General features: G+C 36.4%; 1 protein-coding gene across 2 annotated transcripts in view; it reads left to right on the forward strand.

Moving 5' to 3' along the window:
- GPR137C (G protein-coupled receptor 137C) overlaps positions 1-20,526 on the forward strand; it is a 53,848-nt gene that overhangs the window by 19,257 nt on the left and 14,065 nt on the right. The window contains exons 2-3 of one of the 2 annotated variants that reach the window (XM_068966522.1): positions 12,523-12,566; positions 14,090-14,324. In XM_068966522.1, the coding sequence (XP_068822623.1) occupies positions 12,523-12,566; positions 14,090-14,324 (279 nt within the window). The remainder of the gene's footprint in view (positions 1-12,522; positions 12,567-14,089; positions 14,325-20,526) is intronic. The other variant, XM_068966523.1, reaches the window with a different exon arrangement.

A 20,526-nucleotide genomic window follows, 5' to 3' on the forward strand; every position in this document is an offset into this window, starting at 1 on the left:
GGCAAAATCAGTAAAGGTTTCAATATATATGGCATAAGGTCCAAAGGAAACCAAGCACAAGCTTCCAAGAATTCTGAGGAGAGTTAGAGGATATGCTTAATTCCTTCCTTGATGAGTTGTGACAACACATGTGAAATGTTATTTACCAGGGAAGCTTGTGAGAAACTCAGTGCCAAAGTTTTTTTATTGGAGCTTAGTTATATAAACACTCTTTGCCCAACCCCCAAATTCCAGACTCCCATAGGGAAAGCAAGTGTTGAGTACAAACTATATTGTTTGTACAAATAGCCTGGGCGCAATGAAATACCTTTCTCATTTAGGGAATGGTGAAAATCTTCCCCCAAATCCCAAGTTCCCAATGCCAGCCAATTACCAGCCTTACAAGTGGGTAAGGGTAACAGTCTCAGGAATACTATGTTAACTCTTTTCTGCACACAATATCCATCTGCTTTCTAGCTTCTAACACTTTATTTATCATTTCCCATATTACTCACATTTATAGGTTTATCTATTTTAAGAAAATGCCTTTAGTATTGTCTTAGCGGAGTTTCAGGTTAGAACAAAATTAGATATGTATCTTCAGTATTAATCTGGAACTTATTGAATTATAAATCAAAACACCTCAGTTTAATTGCATAAAACCATTTTTAAGCAACTTGAAAAAAATCAGGCTAAGCAAAGAAATCTAAAAAGGTGCTAGTATCCTAAGAAACTGACAGAAAGATATTATATTCTGTGTATCCTAGAAACTTATTTAATATTTATTTTTAAAATATTTAGAAGATTAGAAGGAGTTTTTAAAACATGAAATAGGCACTGAAAGAGAATATGTGAGAAAAGTCTGACTACTCAATTTATAGCTAAGGTAACTAAAAGTCTAAGTTTTAAAATCTGCAACAGTAGCAATGGCAAACTTGGGAATGGTGCACTGTGTTCCACAGGAACTTAAACTGAAATAGAAACTAAGGAAAGTGTTTCTATGAAAGAAAGCTACCTAGTTGGAAATACATGCCTTTCTGTTTACCATGGGCTTCCCTTGTGGCTTAGCTGGTAAAGAATCCACCTGCAATGAGGGAGACCTGGGTTCAATCCCTGGGTTGGGAAGATCCCCTGGAGAAGGGAAAGGCTACCCACTCCAGTGTTCTGGCCTGGAGAATTCCATGGACTGTATAGTCCATGGGATCACAAGGAGTCGGACACGACTGAGCAACTTTCAGTTTCAGTTTCTATTTACCATGGGAAAGAGATTATATTCACCACAATTTATTTTTGCATCAATTTCAAAGTTTATATAGGTATGTCCTCTAATAAAGTTTCTATTTCAAATCAACAAATGAAGGAAAATTGACAAAAAGAAATTCTATAGAAAAGCACACATTCTATAGGTATTTCAGTATCTACTATTTCTAAGCACCATTGTTCTGCATGCCCTGGGAGACAGTAAATGATACACATTTCCACTGTAACTCTTCCTCAAATATTGAGATACCTGTATTAAGTAAACTCATTAATGCTCCCTGACTTCAGACTATACTACAAAGCTACAGTCATAAAAACAGTGTAGTACTGGCATAAAAACAGGCTCATAGATCAATGGAAAAGAATAGAGAGCCCAGAAATAAACCCACACTGTTATGGTTGATTAATCTAGGACAAAAGAGACAAGAATATACAATGGGAAAAAGACAGACTCTTCAAAAAGTGGTGTGGGAAACTGAGGGGCTACATGTAGAAGAATGAAATTAGAATGTATACAAAAATACATATACAAAAATAAACTCAAAATTAAAGATCAGAAGCCATAATCTCCTAGAGGAAAACATAGGCAGAACACTCTTTGAGATGTATCATAGTAATATTTTTTTTGGTCTGTCTCCTAAGGCAAAGGAAGCAAAAGCCACAACAAACAGATGGAACCCAATCAAACATAAAAGCTTTTGCATAGCAAAGGAAAACATAAACAAAAAGACAACGTATTGAATGACAGAAAATGTTTGCAGATACGACTAATAAGGAGTTAATATCCAGAACATATAAACAGCCTATTCAACTCAGTATCAAAAAAACAAACAACTTGATTTTTAAAATGAGCTGGAGACCTGAGTAGATATTTTTTTCCAAGAGAAATATATAGATGGCTAACAGGCACATGAAAATATACTCACCATCACTAATCAGAGAAATACAAAACCAAAACCACATTGAATATTACCTCACACTTGTCAGCATGGCTATCATCAGTCAAAAAGGGCACAACTAACCTGTTGGTGAGGATGTGGAGAAAAGAGAGCTCTTGTATAGTGTTTGTGGGGATGTAAATTGATACAACTGCTGTAGAAAACAGAATGGAGGTTTCTCAAAAACCAAAAGGTAGAGCTATACCCTATGATGCAGCAATTCCACTTCTGGGAATATATCTGAAGAAAGAGAACAGACTAATTCAAAGAGATACAGGCAGCTCAGTGTTCATAGCAACATCATTTATAATAGCCAAAATATGGAAATAACTTAAATGTCCACAAACAGATAAATGAAGATGTATACATACAAATGGAGTACTATTCAGCCATGAAAAATGAACTTTTTCCGTTTACAGCAACATGGATGGACTTGGAGGGTACTCAGTTCAGTTCAGTCGCTCAGTTGTGTCTGACTCTCTGCAACCCCATGAATCGCAGCATGCCAGGCCTCCCTGTCCATCACCAACTCCCAGAGTTCACTCAAACTCACGTCCATCGAGTCGGTGATACCATCCAGCCATCTCATCCTCTGTCATCCCCTTCTCCTCCTGCCCCCAATCCCTCCCAGCATCAGAGTCTTTTCCAATGAGGCAACTCTTTGCATGAAGTGGCCAAAGTATTAGAGTTCAACTTTAGCATCAGTCCTTCCAGTGAACACCTAGGACTGATCTCCTTTAGAATGGACTGGTTGGATCTCCTCAAGAGACTCTCAAGAGTCTTCTCCAACACCACAGTTCAAAAGCATCAGTTCTTCGGCACTCAGCTTTCTTCACAGTCCAACTCTCACATCCATACATGACCACTGGAAAAACCATAGATGAACCTTTGTTGGCAAAATAATGTCCCTGCTTTTGAATATGCTCTCTAGGTTGGTCATAACTTTCCTTCCAAGGAGTAAGCGTCTTTTAATTTCATGGCTGCAATCACCATCTGCAGTGCTTTTGGAGCCCCCCCCATAATAAAGTCTGACACTGTTTCCACTGTTTCCCCATCTATTTGTCATGAAGTGATGGGACCAGATGCCATGATCTTCATTTTCTGAATGTTGAGCTTTAAGCCAACTTTTTCATTCTCCTCTTTCACTTTCATCAAGAGGCTTTTTAGTTCCTCTTCACTTTCTGCCATAAGGGTGGTGTTATCTGCATATCTGAGGTTATTGATATTTCTCCCGGCAATCTTGATTCCAGCTTGTGTGAAAGTGCTGCACTCAATATGCCAGCAAATTTGGAAAACTCAGCAGTGGCCACAGGACTGGAAAAGGTCAGTTTTCATTCCAATGCCAAAGAAAGGCAATGCCAAAGAATGCTCAAACTACCGCACAATTGCACTCATCTGACATGCTAGTAAAATAATGCTCAAAATTCTCCAAGCCAGGCTTCAGCAATACGTGAACCATGAACTTCCAGATGTTCAAGCTGCTTTTAGAAAAGGCAGAGGAACCAGAGATCAAATAGCCAACATCTTCTGGATCATGGAAAAAGGAAGACAGTTCCAGAAAAACATCTACTTCTGCTTTATTGACTATGCCAAAGCCTTTGACTGTGTGGATCACAATAAACTGGAAAATTCTGAAAGAGATGGGAATACCAGACCACCTGACCTGCCTCTTGAGAAATCTGTATGCAGGTCAGGAAGCAACAGTTAGAACTGGACATGGAACAACAGACTGGTTCCAAATAGGAAAAGGAGTATGTCAAGGCTGTATATTGTCACCCTGCTTGGAGGGTATTACACACAGTAAAATAAGTCAAAGATAAGTACTGTGTATTATCACTTATATATGGAATCTGAAAAATAAATGAATGACTATAACAAAACAAAAACAGACTCACAGATATAGAGAACAAGCTAGCAGTTACCAGGGAGAAAGAGAAGATGAGAGGGGCAAGATAGGGATAGAGGTTAAGAAGTACGAACTATATATACAGTATGTAAACTAGAGGGATATACTGTATAACACAAGGACTATAGCAAATACTTTATAATAGCTTTAAATGGAGTATAATTTACAAAAAAATTTAAATTTCTATGTTGTATACCTAAAACTGATATTATAATATTATAAATCAGGGCTTCCCAGGTGGCAGGTAAAGAATCTGCCTGCCAATGCAGGAGACGCAGGAAACTGGCTTTGATCCCTGGGTCAGGAAGATCCCCTGGAGGAGGAAATGACAACCCACTCCAATATTCTTGCCTGGAGAATTCCATGGACAGAGGAGTCTGGTGGACTATAGTCCATGGGGTCGCAAAGAGTCAGACACAACTGATTTTAAATCAACTATACTTCAATTTCCTAATGTTTCATTAAAAAATAAAATGGCCCATTTATTCAGTTTTTCAGATATTAAGAAAGACCTGAAAAGATATGGCCCCTCTGACTATAAATTGCCATTGGCGAATCATGTAGCTATATGTTATTTACCATTATAAACTTCTGGAAATCTACATAAAGTAAATGTGTTTCCTGAACTATCCTTCACTGTCTTAACATCTTAGTAAATCATAATTGCTTGACATTTTATAATATTAATTTTTTTACCTAGCATCATGTCCTGTTAGCTATATTCTATAAAATACTTGGAATCTACTAATATCAGGTCATCATTTTTAATATTATTATAATCTAAATGTGATCAAAGCAACTGGTTGTGTTTATATGATGCATTGTAACATATTGCAAATCTGGGAGGACTGCTGACCTTTAATTTTTTTCCTTGTTCGGCTCCACTCCCTCTCATACCCATTATTTATCCCATTCCATGACCTTTTGAATTACACTTTCTACTCTGTCCCTATTCTCTTCTTCATTTGAACCTTTTAGATGCCTTCACTGAAATCTAGCTTTTTGCAGACTTGTGGGAAGAATAATCGGCTATTTTATGTTTCCCAATACTGTTTACTAACGTTATACCTTCACCATCGCTCTTAAACACATGCCATCTGATTAGATCATCATTGGCTATCATAATAACTTCCACTTCCATGGATGAATCATTACTTCCCTTCTCCTAGTCTGGTCTCTTGTTATATAGATCTTTTTCAAAGCCCATATTGATAACCCATCCAATTCTCTCACTTCAGTGGTTTCTCAAAGCTCTAAAACCTTCCATTTCTATTTGAGCTGCTCAGTAGCATCATCATGCCTTGGATAAGTTCTTGAAAATTAAGCAATTCTTTTCAACCAGTTTCTTCTCTTCCCCTTATACATCTTGAATTCATCCCTTTATTTATTTTTTACCCTCATCCTAACCTTTACTCACTTTACCCTTTTTGTTTTCCCCACTCCATTAGCTTCTGTCTGATGTGATTTGCATTTAGTACCTGGCCTGTCTAGTATTTCTCTTCTCTTGACTATGTTGTGCCCTTGTGGTTCACTCACTCTTTCTTTCTCTACAGTAGTTCCACATGTCACAGTTCTAAATTATTACTTGAAAAGTACAATGTAGTTATCCTAACTTTTTAATGGCATCCATTTTTTTTCCTGTTAGGTTGTTTCAACTTTAAAATTAGGAACCCTTTCTGGCCACATCCACTGTCAACTGCCTGACTTTAACTGGACCTCTCTGTTTCTGAAAATAATCTTTTATAGCCCTCTATCCATGTGTTCCAAATGTTTCCCATATTCAAGTGCTTAAATCTAACATCCTTCTCAGGATATGACCTTGCCTCCTGCTTTACTTAAAAAAAAAAAAAGAACCATCTGCCAAATTCCCTCATCCATTTTCTCTATGTCAAAATTGCTACATCCAAATTTCTTATTTTAACAAAGTGGTTTGTAGATTATTTTACATTTTCTGTACAGATCTCCAAGTTTTTACTCAGCTATCTTTTCCTCTCTCTTATCTCAAAAGTATGTGTTTTCCTTTTCAGAGCTGACCTGCCTCACCTAGAGCCTTCTTTAACAATTGAGCTCTCCTTTCCTTTCTCCCACTCTCCTCCATTTACCATTTCACCCTCTCTAGTTCATTTTTGATCAACAGATCATTAAATCAGAAATTGTGACTGTCTGAGATTTTATTCTATTTGGAAGTTGATAGGTTAGCCTCCCACAGTTTTATAGACATATACCAAAAGAAAGCAGAAGACCCATAGGTCAGAGAAAAAGGCCATTTATTGCTCATGAGAAAAAACAAGAAGCAACCAAAGTAGTGTTTTGAACCAATTCCCCAAGCCCAGTTCCCATAAGGCAACCAGTGAGGGCCAGATGTTAACTGTGTGTGCAGCAAGGTATGTTACAGGAGAGATAACCCCAAATAAAGAAGACAGGCAGACCTTGTCTTTATTCTGAAATGTAAGCAAATCTTCACCAAGGAGGGAGATGAAAACTTTACTCCCCTGGAATGTCTTCAGGGAGAGAGATGTTCTCTCTGTTATACCAATCAAGAGACAGATCTTCCCTCTGCCACTGGGATAGACACCATTTCTAGTTTTCAAGGAAGTTCGCTGTGTAAATCCCTTGCATAGCGGAAACCCTGGACCGTGCAAAAACATGCAATATTCCAATACATGACTTCCAGTCAAAAAAATACACAGGTTTCTCTTATCTCCTATCTTAAGAAATATCTCATATAGTCTGTGCTCACTGCCTTTGTTGTCTTACTTCCTTGCTTTTTCTTCTGCAATTCCACTGAAAACTATTCTCTTCAAGTTATCCCAGTCAAATGTTCATTCTTAATTATTCTTGACTTTTTGCAGAATTGAAAAAAGGCTATACTTTCTTCCTTTTACCTCTAAACTACTCCACTGCTTTCTATGACTAGTCTGATTCTTAAGGCTCTCTCACTTGCTCATCTCTCTTTTCTTCACTTTTTGGGCTTTTTCACTTTTACTGTAAAATGTGAACATATCACAGGTTGATTTCTCATTCTACATTTGTTTTCCCAAGTATCTTCTACTTTGAGTTGCAGCTATCACCTCTCTAGGTGGTTATGATTTATTTCTTATATTCCAAAACTCACCTGTTATCTCTATCTCTGCTGCTGCTGCTGCTAAGTCGCTTCAGTCATGTCCGACTCTGTGCGACCCCATAGACGGCAGCCCACCAGGCTCCCCTGTCCCTGGGATTCTCCAGGTAAGAACTATCTCTGCCTATATGTAATAAATTTTAAAACTAAAAATCAATTACACGACCTGCCTTTAAAAATTTTGTCAGTAGGACTTTGATTCTAATAGTTCTTTAGATTCAAAACTTGAGAATGAGGAAAAGTAGACTCCCTCCCTGGTGGCTCATACTGTTAAGAATCTGGCTGCAGTGCAGGAGATTCAGGTTCGATCCCTGGGTTAAGAAGATCCCCTGGAGAAGGGAATGGCATCCCACTCCAGTATTCTTGCCTGGAGAATCCCATGGACAGAGGAGCCTGGACTGAGCTACTAACACTGTCAATTTGCTCAAACGCAACAGCCTTAAGTGAAATTCTTTTTGGCATTCTGATCCATTGTCTATACTGACACCTAATAAATTACTCAAGCATAAAAACTATTGTACAGTTTGTGAGAATTAAGGTCTAATCCTTTTACATTTTTATACAAGTCTTCCATTATTGGACAACTGCTTTTCCCTTCAGTTTCTACTTGTGCCATATTTCTTATACTCACTTACACCACAACAACATACCAAAGTACTTGCTTTGACCTAAATTCACTTATTCAGTTTCTGAACCTACTATGAACCAGGCATTATGCTGGGCACTGGGACTATAAATATGAGTAAGTTACAGTCTGTCTTAAGAGGGGGATAAAAATGTGAATAAGTGCCATAGAGTGTGGTTTGTAATGCAAGGATACAGGGTGGTTTCCTTCTTCCTGAGGCACTTATGGTGAACAAAGAATGACACTCGAATAAGGTGTTGAAGAATAAATTAGAATTTGTTATATGACCATGAAATCATATTTCAGGTAAAGTAAAAACATGTACAAAGGCATAGAGATGTGAAATGAAACCCCTTATGTGAAAGTGAAAGTGAAGTCGCTCAGTCGTGTCCAACCCTTTGCGGCCCCATGGACTGTAGCCTACCAGGCTCCTCTGTCTATGGGATTTTCCAAGCAATAGTACCGGAGTGGATTGCCATTTCCTTCTCCAGGGGATCTTCCCGACCCAGGGATCGAGCCCAGGTCTCCCACATTGTAGACAGACGCTTTACCATCTAAGCCACCAGGGAAGTTGTAACTCAGAATAAGCAGACCGTAAGACTGAAGACAGGGACAAAAGGATACAATGATGGGAAGGTGGAGCTAGGTGGTAAAAGGCCTTTGCTGTGTCAAAGGCGTATGGGTTGTTTCCTGGAATGGTATGATCAGATTCATTTTTTTAATAAAGTGTTCCAAATAGTAATAATTTATTCTGGCAAGAATGATTGATAGATGCTAAAACTAGTGTATGAAAGTTTGAAGAATAAAAGATATTTACTAGAAGTGGAATATCTCAGGAAGCTGCTGTATAAGACAGGGAGTCCAGCCTAGTACTCTGTGACAACCTAGAGTGGCAGGGTGAGGGGAAGAGAAGAGAGACTCAACAGGGGGCAAATGTATATATAATTATGACTGATTCCCGTTGTTGTACTACAGAAACCAACACAACGTTGTAGAGCAATTTTCCTTCAATTAAAAATAAACATAATAAAAAAGAATCTAAATAGCTCTCCACATGATATTCATTACAGTGGGGAAAATAGTGACTTAAACCTGGAGAAACTGGTGGATACCATCTGATCAAACCAATGATCCAAGTTAACATCACAGTAATGGGGCGAATCAGCATCTTGAGCTTCATAATATAATGCACTAGAAGAATGCAGTGTGATCATTTCTGTGGTTTTCCTATCAAAATAGGAATATTCTGAAAATATTCTGAATCTAATCATGAGGAACTATCTGATAAACCCAGTGAGAAGCATTCTACAGAATCACTGGTCTGAACTCTTTAAAACTGAGTATCATAAAAGACAAAGGGAAAAAATATCAAGGAACTAAGTATACAATAAACCTATGTGCAATGTATAATCTTGGATTCCCTCCCCCACCCTGTGAATGGCACTTTGGGGAGCAAATGGCAAAATCTGAATAAGGTCTGCAGACTAGATAATGATACTTTATCAATTTTATTATTTTTATAATTGTACAGGTTATATAAGAGAATTTCCTTTATAAAGGAAGTATTATATACACTGAAATATTTAAAGGTAAAGGGGCATTGCATATGCAACTTACTCTTAAATGATTTAAGTCATGTATAATATGGATGTGAGAGTTGGACCATGAAGAAGGCTGAGCACTGAAGAATTGATACTTTGGAATTGTGGTGCTAGAGAAGACTCTTGAGATTCCCTTGGACAGCAAGAAGATCAAATCAGTCAATTCTAAAGGAAATCAAATCCTGAATATTCATTGGAAGGACTGATGCTAAAGCTGAAGCTCCAATACGTTGGTCATCTGGTGCAAAGAAACAACTCATTGGAAAAGACCCTGATGCTGGGAAAGATTGAGGGCAGGAGGAGAAGGAGGCGACAGAGAATGAGATGATTAGATGGCATCACTGAATCAATGGACTTGAGTTTGAACAAACTCTGAGAGAGAATGAAGGACAGGGAAGTCTGGTGAGCTACAGTCCATGGGGTCACAAAAATTTGAACACGACTTAGCGACTGAGCAACAACAAAACATACTCATGTATAGAATTATTCACAGTATCCAAGCAGTATTATCCACAGTACCCACAGCAGCATTATTCACGGCATCCAAGAGGCAGAAGCTACTCAGGTGTCCATCAGTGGGTGAATATAAAAACAAAATATAGTATATACATAAATGGAATATTATTCAGGCTTAAAATGGAAGATAATTCTGACACATGCTCATGTGTGATGTACATGGATAAACCTTGACGATATTGTGCTGAGTGAAACAAGCCAATCACAAGAAGACAAATATTGTATAATTTCTTTTATATGAGGTACCTGGAATAGCCAAATTCATAGAGACAGAGATTAGAATGGTGATTGCCAAAGTCTAGAGGGGAGAGGAACAGGGAGATATTGTTAGATGGATCCAGAGTTTCAATTCAGGAGGATGAAGAAATCCCAGAGGTGGATGATGATGGTGATGGTTGCATAACAGTGTGAAGGTACTCAATGCAACTGAACTGTACATTTGAAAATAGTTAAGTTGTAGTTTTATGTTATATATATTTTAGTACAATTTTGAATAAAAATAAAACATGTAGAGAGGTGAAAATGGCAAAATGCCCAGTTATGTTCTAAAGATACAGCTGGAGTTAAGAATGGAAGCAGAGAGACCAATTAAAAGGCTGTAGTAATAATTCAGTATAGTATTAGTGACAAAATAGATACATCTGAGAATGATTTAGTGGTACAATTTAGAGATTAATAAGGTGATATTTGAGAATCCTTTATCACATCTAGCTTCTGGTAGATGGTGGCACTGTTAACCAAAATGTAATAGATACAAGTAAACTCACAAGCCACTATCTTTGCCTGAACATTTACCTAATACTCATTTCTCCATCATAACTTGACTCAAATGTAGCTTCCAAAGCCCTCCCTGACTCTTTACAGGCTTTCCTGATAGCTCATTTTGTAAAGAATCCACCTGCAATGCAGGAGACCTGGGTTCGATTCCTGAGTTGGGAAGATCCGCTGGAGAAGGGATAGGCTACCCACTCCAATATTCTTGGGCTTCCCTTGTGGCTCAGCTGGTGAAGAATCCGCCTGCAACACAGGAGACCTGGGTTCGATCCCTGGGTTGGGAAGATCCCCTGGAGAAAGGAAAGGCTACCCACTCCATTATTCTGGCCTGGAGAATTCCATGGACTGCATAGTCCATAGGGTCACAAAGAGTTGGACTCGACTGAGTGACTTTCACCTTCACTGACTCTACACAATCTCTCCTCTTTCGTCTTGCTGCTGCTGCTAAGTCGCTTCAGTCGTGTCCGACTCTGTGCGACCCCATAGACGGCAACCCACCAGGCTCTGCCATCCCTGGGATTCCCCAGGCAAGAACACTGGAGTGGGTTGCCATTTCCTTCTCCAATGCATTCCTGGACTGAATTAGTCTTTCTCCATTCTTAGATGTTGTGACAGTATCTTTTGCATTGATATCACCATGTTTCAAAATACGTGGTTTATCTCTTTCTTTCATACACTGAGCTCCTTGAGGGCAGAAACAGTTACTAGGTTTATGAATCCATGGTATCTTTCATAGTGTGTGCTCAGTAATTGTTTGAAATCAGTAAGTTATTAAAAGACTTACACTAGGTTTCTTTATAACCTTCTGTACTTGCCTCTTTCTAGATTCCCCCACCCCACTCCCACCCCCACTCAAAGTTCTTATCTATTTCAACAGTCTTGTAACTAGTCTTTCTATGTTTATTTATTTATTTTGGCTGAGCCTCATATGGACATATGCGATCTTAGTTCCCCAAGCAGGGATTAAACATGCGCCCCCTGCAGTTGATGTGCAGAGTCTTAACTACTGGACTGCCAGGGATGTCCCTAGTCTTTCTACTTTTAGCCTGGTTTCTCTGTGGCTGCCTGTACATTGATGCCAGATTAATGAAGTATTTTGGAGTGCTTACATGAAAACCTTCATTATCTTCCCACTATATAAAAAGTAAAGTCCAAATTCACCAGTCAGGAATTTAGACCTTCCACCCATGTTCTCAGAAGTTACCATCTTTATTTCAAATTTACCTTATCTGCACTTATCTTGATTCATCAAGTATTTGAGGACCTGCCTTTTGCAAGACTTTATGAAAGAAGTAAGTTCACTAAATATATGTTTTTCATCTTTGTGTTCATTTTTTGGTCCTTTGTTTCCTTTAATGATTTCATCTTAAGGGGAAATAATATTTGGAGAACACTCAGCCATATTCATATTTAAGTAAGTTGTTCCATCTTAAGATAAGTTTAAAATAGGTTACAAGCCATCCAGCACAATGTTTGGCTCAAAATAAAAGTTCAATAAATGTATATTTATTTCAGTTTAAAATATTACATATTGAAACTGAATTATTTCAGTTTAAAAATTTTAATTTTAAAATTTAAAGATAGAAATTTAAGTTTAAAATTATACCAAAGAAAGTTATTAATTTATTATATTAAGCCTTTGAAAACCTGCCTATTTTTGCTTCAGTGGTTCAACTGCTAACATTTGAGGTTTACTTGCAATTATTCCTTGTTGTATCACTTTGAAATGCATATTCAAAGCAAATTTAAGAATACTGTATTACACATGTTTTCAAAACCTTTTTTCTATACTCTTTTTATAGGTTATATGTAAAGTCAGATGTGCAACTGAACTTGACAAACACAAGTAAGTTTCATGGGTAGCATATGTAAATTTTGTTAACAGTATTCTTCTCAAGGTAGAAGGGCTTGGTAGTTGAGGGTGCTTTAGCAGTTTTGTGGAAGAGCATGCATTTAGATTAGTTCATAGAAAGTGAACGGAATAATCTGGTCTTCTCCCTTCAGCAGTATTGCTGCTGCGTACCTTTTCTGGTGCTCTGCCGCTGTCCCACCTCAGATGTCAGATGTAGCTTCATAGGGTTCCTCAAATTCTCAAGATCGATTATACTCATAATCAAACAGATTATGCTGTTTGGAGTGAGAATGTGTAGTGTCACTCCATGAAATAAATAATGTTTCTCTACTGATTCACCTCAAAACTGAGATTGCTAAACTGGGGAGTCAGGAGCCTTGGGTTTCAGACCAATTCTTCTATAAACTTGCCAGCAATGCTCCTCATCTAACCTCCTGATGCTTTTTTTCTTAAACTACTATAATTCCCTGGATGTATGGATAATTTCAAGGTTCATTTTAGGTTTCAAGCTATATAATTATTATTTTTATTATTTAACCTGAGAGAATATTAAGATCTAAACTTCTCAAACTAGAACCCTTGTATTTGGCATGTATAAAGATTGATTGTTACAGATTACACATTGCCTTCCGTTTTCCTTGTGTAAATTACTTACAAAGGCAAACAACATTTTATGATTCCCACTATTGAAAGTGACCCAAAGTAAAGGCTACTAGAATGGCAAGTAAATTTCTGGATTGTGTTAATTTGGAGTATAAATGTATTTGAATTGAGTTATTTCATATAGATGGCTATTCCAGCTACTTGATACAGAGAGCCACACCTTACCTGAAGAGTTTTTATGAGGTAGTCTAATTTTTCTTAAGGGGAAGTAGTTACACATTCTACTTTGGGAGTAGTTCTGAATGCATAATAAATATCTCGCTTTATAAGAAGATGGGATACTGATGGGTATATGAAACTCTATCTATATTGTCCCTGTGTTCCACTTCAGTCTTGTTTGAAATAAATGTTTGCTATAATCAGATGTTCATAAAGGGGAGAATTGTTTAAAACACATTTCCCTTACCTTCTAAAGTTAATATTAGTGATCAATTTAAATTTATATATGGTATATTAATTTTCCAAGCAAATTTTAGAAGCCTGCTAATTCTTAGAAAGGAAAGGTCAATGAAAATATGCTCAGCAGTTACAAAATGAAAAATTCAGGATTACTTTAATTAGTTAAGATAATCCTATATTACTCTTCCTGATAGAGGCAACTGATTTCAAGTCTACATGAGATTATTTTTAAACTCATGGTTTAAAATCTGATGCCAGTTTTAAATGGCTTAGTTACTAATGTCATAATTGCAAAAATATCCTAAGTAACTCTGTGTAATTATTAAATTTGTATTTAATGAAACTACAAACAGTTTAAACTGAAGGAATTATTGTACTTAAAGTAACTAACTCAGTATTAAATTTAGTTTCTCATTAGTTTTATAAAAATCTAATAAATTTATTTTTTCTTTCAGAATTCTGTTGCATTTGGGCTTTATATTGGCAAGCCTTCTCTTTTTAGTGGTGAACTTGACTTGCGCAATGTTAGTCCATGGAGATGTCCCAGAAAATCAGTTGAAATGGACTGTGTTTGTTCGAGCATTAATTAATGATAGCCTGTTTATTCTTTGTGCCATCTCTTTAGTTAGTTACATATGCAAAATTACAAAAATGTCATCAGCAAATGTCTACCTCGAATCAAAGGTAAGTGTGTTTCTTAAATTTATACTTGACAGTCTAACTTCAAATCCTCATCTTATGAACCAAATTTTATATTTCTTTAAAAAGCATTCTGAATGTCAGCTACATTTCTGAGCATGAAAGAATGGTCACAAGAAATTTAAAAGTATTCAAAACTTGGAGCTCACTAAACAGTGGTTTTTTAAACAAAGACACTTACCTTGAACATACTGTATTTTCTATGACATATCCTCTGCATTGGAGGCTATAATTTAACTACATAAGCCAGAATGTATGCAAATGTATTACAAATAGTCTAATATTCAAGGCCAAACTAACAACTTAGGTTTCATCAGTAAAGGTGGCAGTATTGCCATTTAACAGATTTACCACTTTATGTCTATATATATTTGGGTTCGCAATGTCAAGATGTCATACTGGTCTAGTGTTGTTTATTTGTATAAAGTTTTAGAAAATGTTACTTTACTCCATAATATGAAGTCCCTATGGTATTTGAAACAGCTAGTAATGTAACTGAATTTATAAATGCCTTGCTTCTCCCTTTCCGTATACTTTTGGGTCAGGAAACAAAAGCCAATGTTAACCTGTTAACAGAGACCCATGAATGTTTCTGCTGTTGCTGATTGACAGTGTGGTTGAGTGGTGAATCAGTATCACAGTGTATATGTGGCATTGGGTGTGGGGTATATGTGTATGGATATTGGGGTGGGGGTTTATATGTACATATGAGCTTGCTTTAATTTGACATCACTGCCTATTCACTGACAATAAGCAAGATAGTTTCTTAAACAGTTCTCTGAAATATTTTTTAGACTTCTGTATTATTATTACCCTTAATATAATCCTACTAAAGCATGGAAATCAACTTGTCCCCTAAGTTTAGGTGAAGATTTTAATTTTATTTTTTAAACTTATATCAATAGAAATATAAATATAGAAACAAGAATAGAAATAGAGGAGAGAAAGAGAGAGAGAGACATAGACTTACTTTCAAATCCATTAATCTTGCCTGGAAATTTTTAAATTCAACTTCTAACAGTTTACTTCCTTAAAGTCAAATATTTTAGTTAATTCTGGCTTCCATATAAGTGTTAAGAAGAATACAACCACCGCTGTTGTGGTGCATAATCTTTAGATGCAGCAACAGCATCTTTTCATAGTGGGACAATACCAGGATAAATTCCTTACCTCTTTGGTCTAGTGATGAAACATAAATAAATGAGGCTGAATTTGAAGGCTTGTTTTCTGAATACTTAGAAACTTTTTAAGTTTGGTTTTGCTCACTGTGATATACAGAATTCTCTGAATGTAGTTAAGTTACCAATGTGAGGAGGGAAGTTAATCTGATAATTCCTCCAGAATTATTTTAAATACCTTTCCTTTACTATCATATGAAAGATATTCACTTAAATTTAAAAAGTGCACGGATTCAGAATTCTCTCGGAACACTACAGAGAAACATGTTCAAATACATACCTATAAAGGTATATATAATATGAGATAGTAAATTATTTGTATTATACTGTTCTGTAGTTCTTGGCTTTCCTAATTAGGTTTGTTCAAATAGTACGTCATCTTGCTTTCACATTTTCTTTGTAAAATCTCTAGACTCATTTTTGTTTTCTGACTTCTATAACAATATATAGTAATGGCCATTTCTTTTATTCAGTCAGCAAATGTTTGTTGAGCATCTGTCTCCTCCACTTTCAAACTGACCTTGTTTCTTGCTATCCCTAAGAGGGTTTCCTTAAAGTTCAGACTTCGATCTTCTGTTTTTCTCTTTATTCTTCCTTCCTTCTTCTACATATTCAGGATAATGAGATCCTCCATGATTTGTCTCAGTCTTACCAACCCTATTTCTAAGTAGTACCGGTATGCTTCCCTGTCTCCATACCTTTAGGCTGTTTCGCCTTCCCGAAATGTCTTTCCACTCCCAGTGCTCTATTCCGTGGTTTGTCCTCATCTTACCCAACTTTAAGGCGTAACTTTAATGTTTCTCCTTTTTATGACCTTAATTTTGTCCCTTTTTCTTCATCTCCAAAATAAAATTTAGAAATAACTTTCTGTTTGAATTCTCTGAATTTTATTCTTTTAGCTACTAGATCAGTGCTGTGACTTGGTTCTTTTTCAAAGTAGCAACTCTGACTTGCTTTTTAAATATTCGTTATTATGACTTTGAATAGTTTATTTCTTCTCTTTCAGTTTCTGATTTTCTTACATATGTAAGGTTGTTACTTTGTTCCATATCTATGTTCTTATATGGATACTTAATTTATTATTTTAAATTAAACTAATAAAGGCATTTAGAGCAATATGTTTTCTCAGTACTGCCTTGGCAACTTTCCATAATATCATTACTGTATATTATAGCAACATCTTTTGGATTTCAGCCATGTCTTAAATACTACATATTTACAAATTGGTGTGAATTAAATATTATCTCTACATATAGATAGATACTATTCTACTTTCACTTTGGTGAAAAGTCTAAAATTCAGATATATGTTCTCTTTGGGCCCCCTAACTTCCACAGGAAGTTATCAGTTTTACCCTCTGCGTGATTGTCCGTGCATATGACTCTGGCCTCCTGAACAATGTAGAATTTCTGTACTCCAGATTCTTGTTGGAGAAACTATTAGTTGTTAAACTCAAAAGCTTAATTTCCAGAAACATTACCTGAAGGATATACAGTCTATCCGTTTCCTCATCTGTTCCATATCTATCCTCTGCCCAATTCAGTTCATTATAGAGTTGTATTCTGAGACTGCATTATACCCTAGATAGAACTCTCTTTCCTGACATAGACTGGCACATCATGCTTTGGTCTACATCAGGAAATGTGTAAGAAATTTCTTGTGAGAAACATTTGTCTTAAAGTCTTATCGTATTATGTTGTTGTTCCCTAGAAAAGATCTTTTTCTCCAGTTCAGTACCAAGAAAAATATTAAAGTTCTTTTCCCTGGCTCCTGTGTTGTGCAGAGGCAAATCTGTGGCTCATCTTTATATCAGTCACAGGTGATCTCATGATACCCAGTTGTGTTCCGGGTCTACCTCTCATTTCATTTCACATTCTTACCCCATCCCCGCATCTTACCCCATCCCCACACATTCCTATATTTGTTTTTTATTCTGTATGTATCTCTGTAACTACTTCAAATTCTCTTCTGCAATGAGGATGACATAAATTTAAAAATGTGGTTGGATATACTTTGAGATATGTTTATATCTCTTTCACATATATTGATTTTTTAATTAATTTGAAATGACCTTAATGAGAGACAGTGTATCATAGTGATTAAGAGCTGAAAAAAACAAAAAACAAAAACCCTGGGATCAGAGAGATAAGGATATAAATAAATCCTATCTCTCTTGTTCATTGGCTGTATGACCAATTGAGCAATTGGACAAGTAATGAAACTGTGCAGATTGTTCAGGTTGGGATTTGAACCCATGATCTTGCTATCACACACCTGGTCTCAGCCCTTAATGAAGCACAGATTCTTGATGTCTCATCGAAGAGATAATTCAGTGAGAGACAAAGTGATAGGTAAGAAGTGGATTTGTTTAGAGAGAAACACATTCCACAGATGGAGTCTGGGCCATCTCAGAAGGCAAGAGGCCCTGAAATATGGGGTGGTTAATTTTTATGTTGGAGAAGGAAATGGCAATCCACTCCAGTACTATTGCCTGGAAAATCCCATGGACAGAGGAGCCTGGTAGGCTACAGTCCATGGGGTCACAAAGAGTGGGACACGACTGAGTGACTTCACTTTCACTATGTATTGGATAATTTCATAGGCTAATGAGTGGGAGGATTATTCCAAATATTTTGAGGAAGGGACAGAGATTTCCAGGAATTGGACTATTGTCAACCTTTTGGTTTTTGACAGTCCAGCTTGAAATTGTCATGGCACTGGTGGGTGTGTCACTTAGCTTTTGCTAATGTGTTATGATGGGCATATGACGAGGTCCACTGGAAGTCAGATCTTCTGCCACATTGGACCTAGTTGGTTCTAACTAGTTTTTGTCATGTCCTATGGCTATATCAGGAGAAGGCAATGGCACCCCACTCCAGTACTCTTGCCTGGCAAATCGCATGGACGGAGGAGCCTGGTAGGCTGCAGTCCATGGGGTCACTAAGAGTTGGACACGACTGAGCAACTTCACTTTCACTTTTCACCTTCATGCATTGGAGAAGGAAATGGCAACCCACTCCAGTGTTCTTGCCTGGAGACTCCCAGGGACGGGGGAGCCTAGAGGGCTGCTGTCTCTAGGGTCGCACAGAGTCAGACACAACTGAAGCAACTTAGCATCAGCAGCATGGCTGTATCATTCTTTTAAAAGTTGTTCCCTGCCACCTTCCCTCCTGTTTCAGTAACAGCATCTCTAATGGTCACTCTCCTGGTCTGTAGAATGAAAATAATGATAATGTTGATCTCATAGGTTGTTTGAGGATAAGAGTAGTACCTACCTTATAATGTTGTTATAAAAATTAAATTAAAATGCATATAAAGAGTTTAGTATAATTCCTAGCACTTAAGACAGCCTTATAAATGCTAGCTATTATGATCCTAATGTATACAAAAGGATGGTAATGTAGCTTCAAAAAGTTCTTGAATACCTAAAATTGTTGGCAAAATGTGTCTGGAGACAGGTCCTCTATATATAATCAAATTCTCCTAAGGAACAGTGAAAAAAATAAGAATTACTAGAGAATAGGATTTCTCTTTTAAATATTTTAATTTTGACTCTTTATATTCCTTTCTGCACAGATTTTGTAAGGGTTGAAGTCTCCGACATTTTATCTAATAAATGAGTCATTTTTCTTAGAAATTTTTGGAACATGTATTGTTGGGAGTATATAATGACCTTTTTCATTTGTTTTTTAATTATTTTCCTAATATTACTTTTAAACTTTTTGTATATTGCTGACATTTCAAGTGTGTCTCATTAACTTTAGATAAAATGTTTCTTTTTGACAAACTCTTTATAGGGTAAACAAATACTTTATATTTATTAATATGATCATTTGTCAGTATTAGTCCTTTTTTCCAATTAAGTTTTTTGAATTGCTCTTTGATTTGCCTTTCTTTGTTTGTTTTCTATGGTATATTTGAATTTATTTACTTTTAATCAGAATTATAATATAACTTTTAACATTAAAATACATACAATAAAATAATTTTTATTCTAATAATTTCCATTTTAGGAAAAATAAGCATATTTATAAGAATATAAGAGACATGTTATTTTTAATGGATAAAATAGTGGCACAAAAAAGATTTCAAATTAGTTAATTTAATTTAAAAGCTCAACTTTTGTACTCACCTTATCTTTGAGTGGTCTTTCATACAGATAATCCCAACTTGCCATTATAGGAGCCAAAATAATGGCAAGTTGGGATTATCTGTATGAAAGACCACTCAAAGTTAGGGTGAGTACAAAAGTTGAGCTTTCAGCCTTACATCTCTAATCAAGGACATGCACAATTTTATATCTGGATAAGAGTGTAAAACAAATCATTGTCTGACTCAAGGTTAGCTTGTCTCCCTGCCTAGTTAGCTGTTTGCAAATAATGCATTTTCTGTCTCTCTCTCCTGAATGTCTAACAGTTTTAATTATTATGCAAACCTTTCTGTCCCATGTTCACTCAACTCTTGATCCATATTAATTACTATATTGGGATGGAAGTCATCATCAGCATCTTGCAGAGACACAGTAACATTCAACTAAACTATATTTTTGATCATTCATGGAGACCAGCTGATCCTATAAGACTAAAGAAGTAGTTTATGATTACTTAGGCCACATTAAAGTAACAGGCTAAAATACCATTAATGGTGGTCATCCACCACCCTGAAATATGACTTCACCAGAATTTGTTGAGGATGATGGTTTTAAAAAAAAGACAAAAACCAGAGGCTGCATCATCCTCTATAATAGATATGATTGCTACCTTCCCAGTATTCTGATTTCTCTCTTGAGTCACTGGAATTTTTTTCATTCATCTTGAGCTGTGGTGCTTCTTTAATTTACTGCCTTCATTATTCCAGTTCTTATACTGCAAGTCTTATTTCCTATTCCATTGCACCACACACTTGTCCCATTTGAAAAATCCCTGCTTATAACACTGGGTCTTTAATCTTTTATCTCTTCCTAAGCTCAAGTACCTTTCCTTTATACTTCTAAATTCTTCTACTAGACCAGCCAG

The sequence above is a fragment of the Capricornis sumatraensis genome, chromosome 2 (assembly GCF_032405125.1).
Source record: "Capricornis sumatraensis isolate serow.1 chromosome 2, serow.2, whole genome shotgun sequence".
In the NCBI taxonomy this organism is placed as follows: Eukaryota; Metazoa; Chordata; class Mammalia; order Artiodactyla; family Bovidae; genus Capricornis; species Capricornis sumatraensis.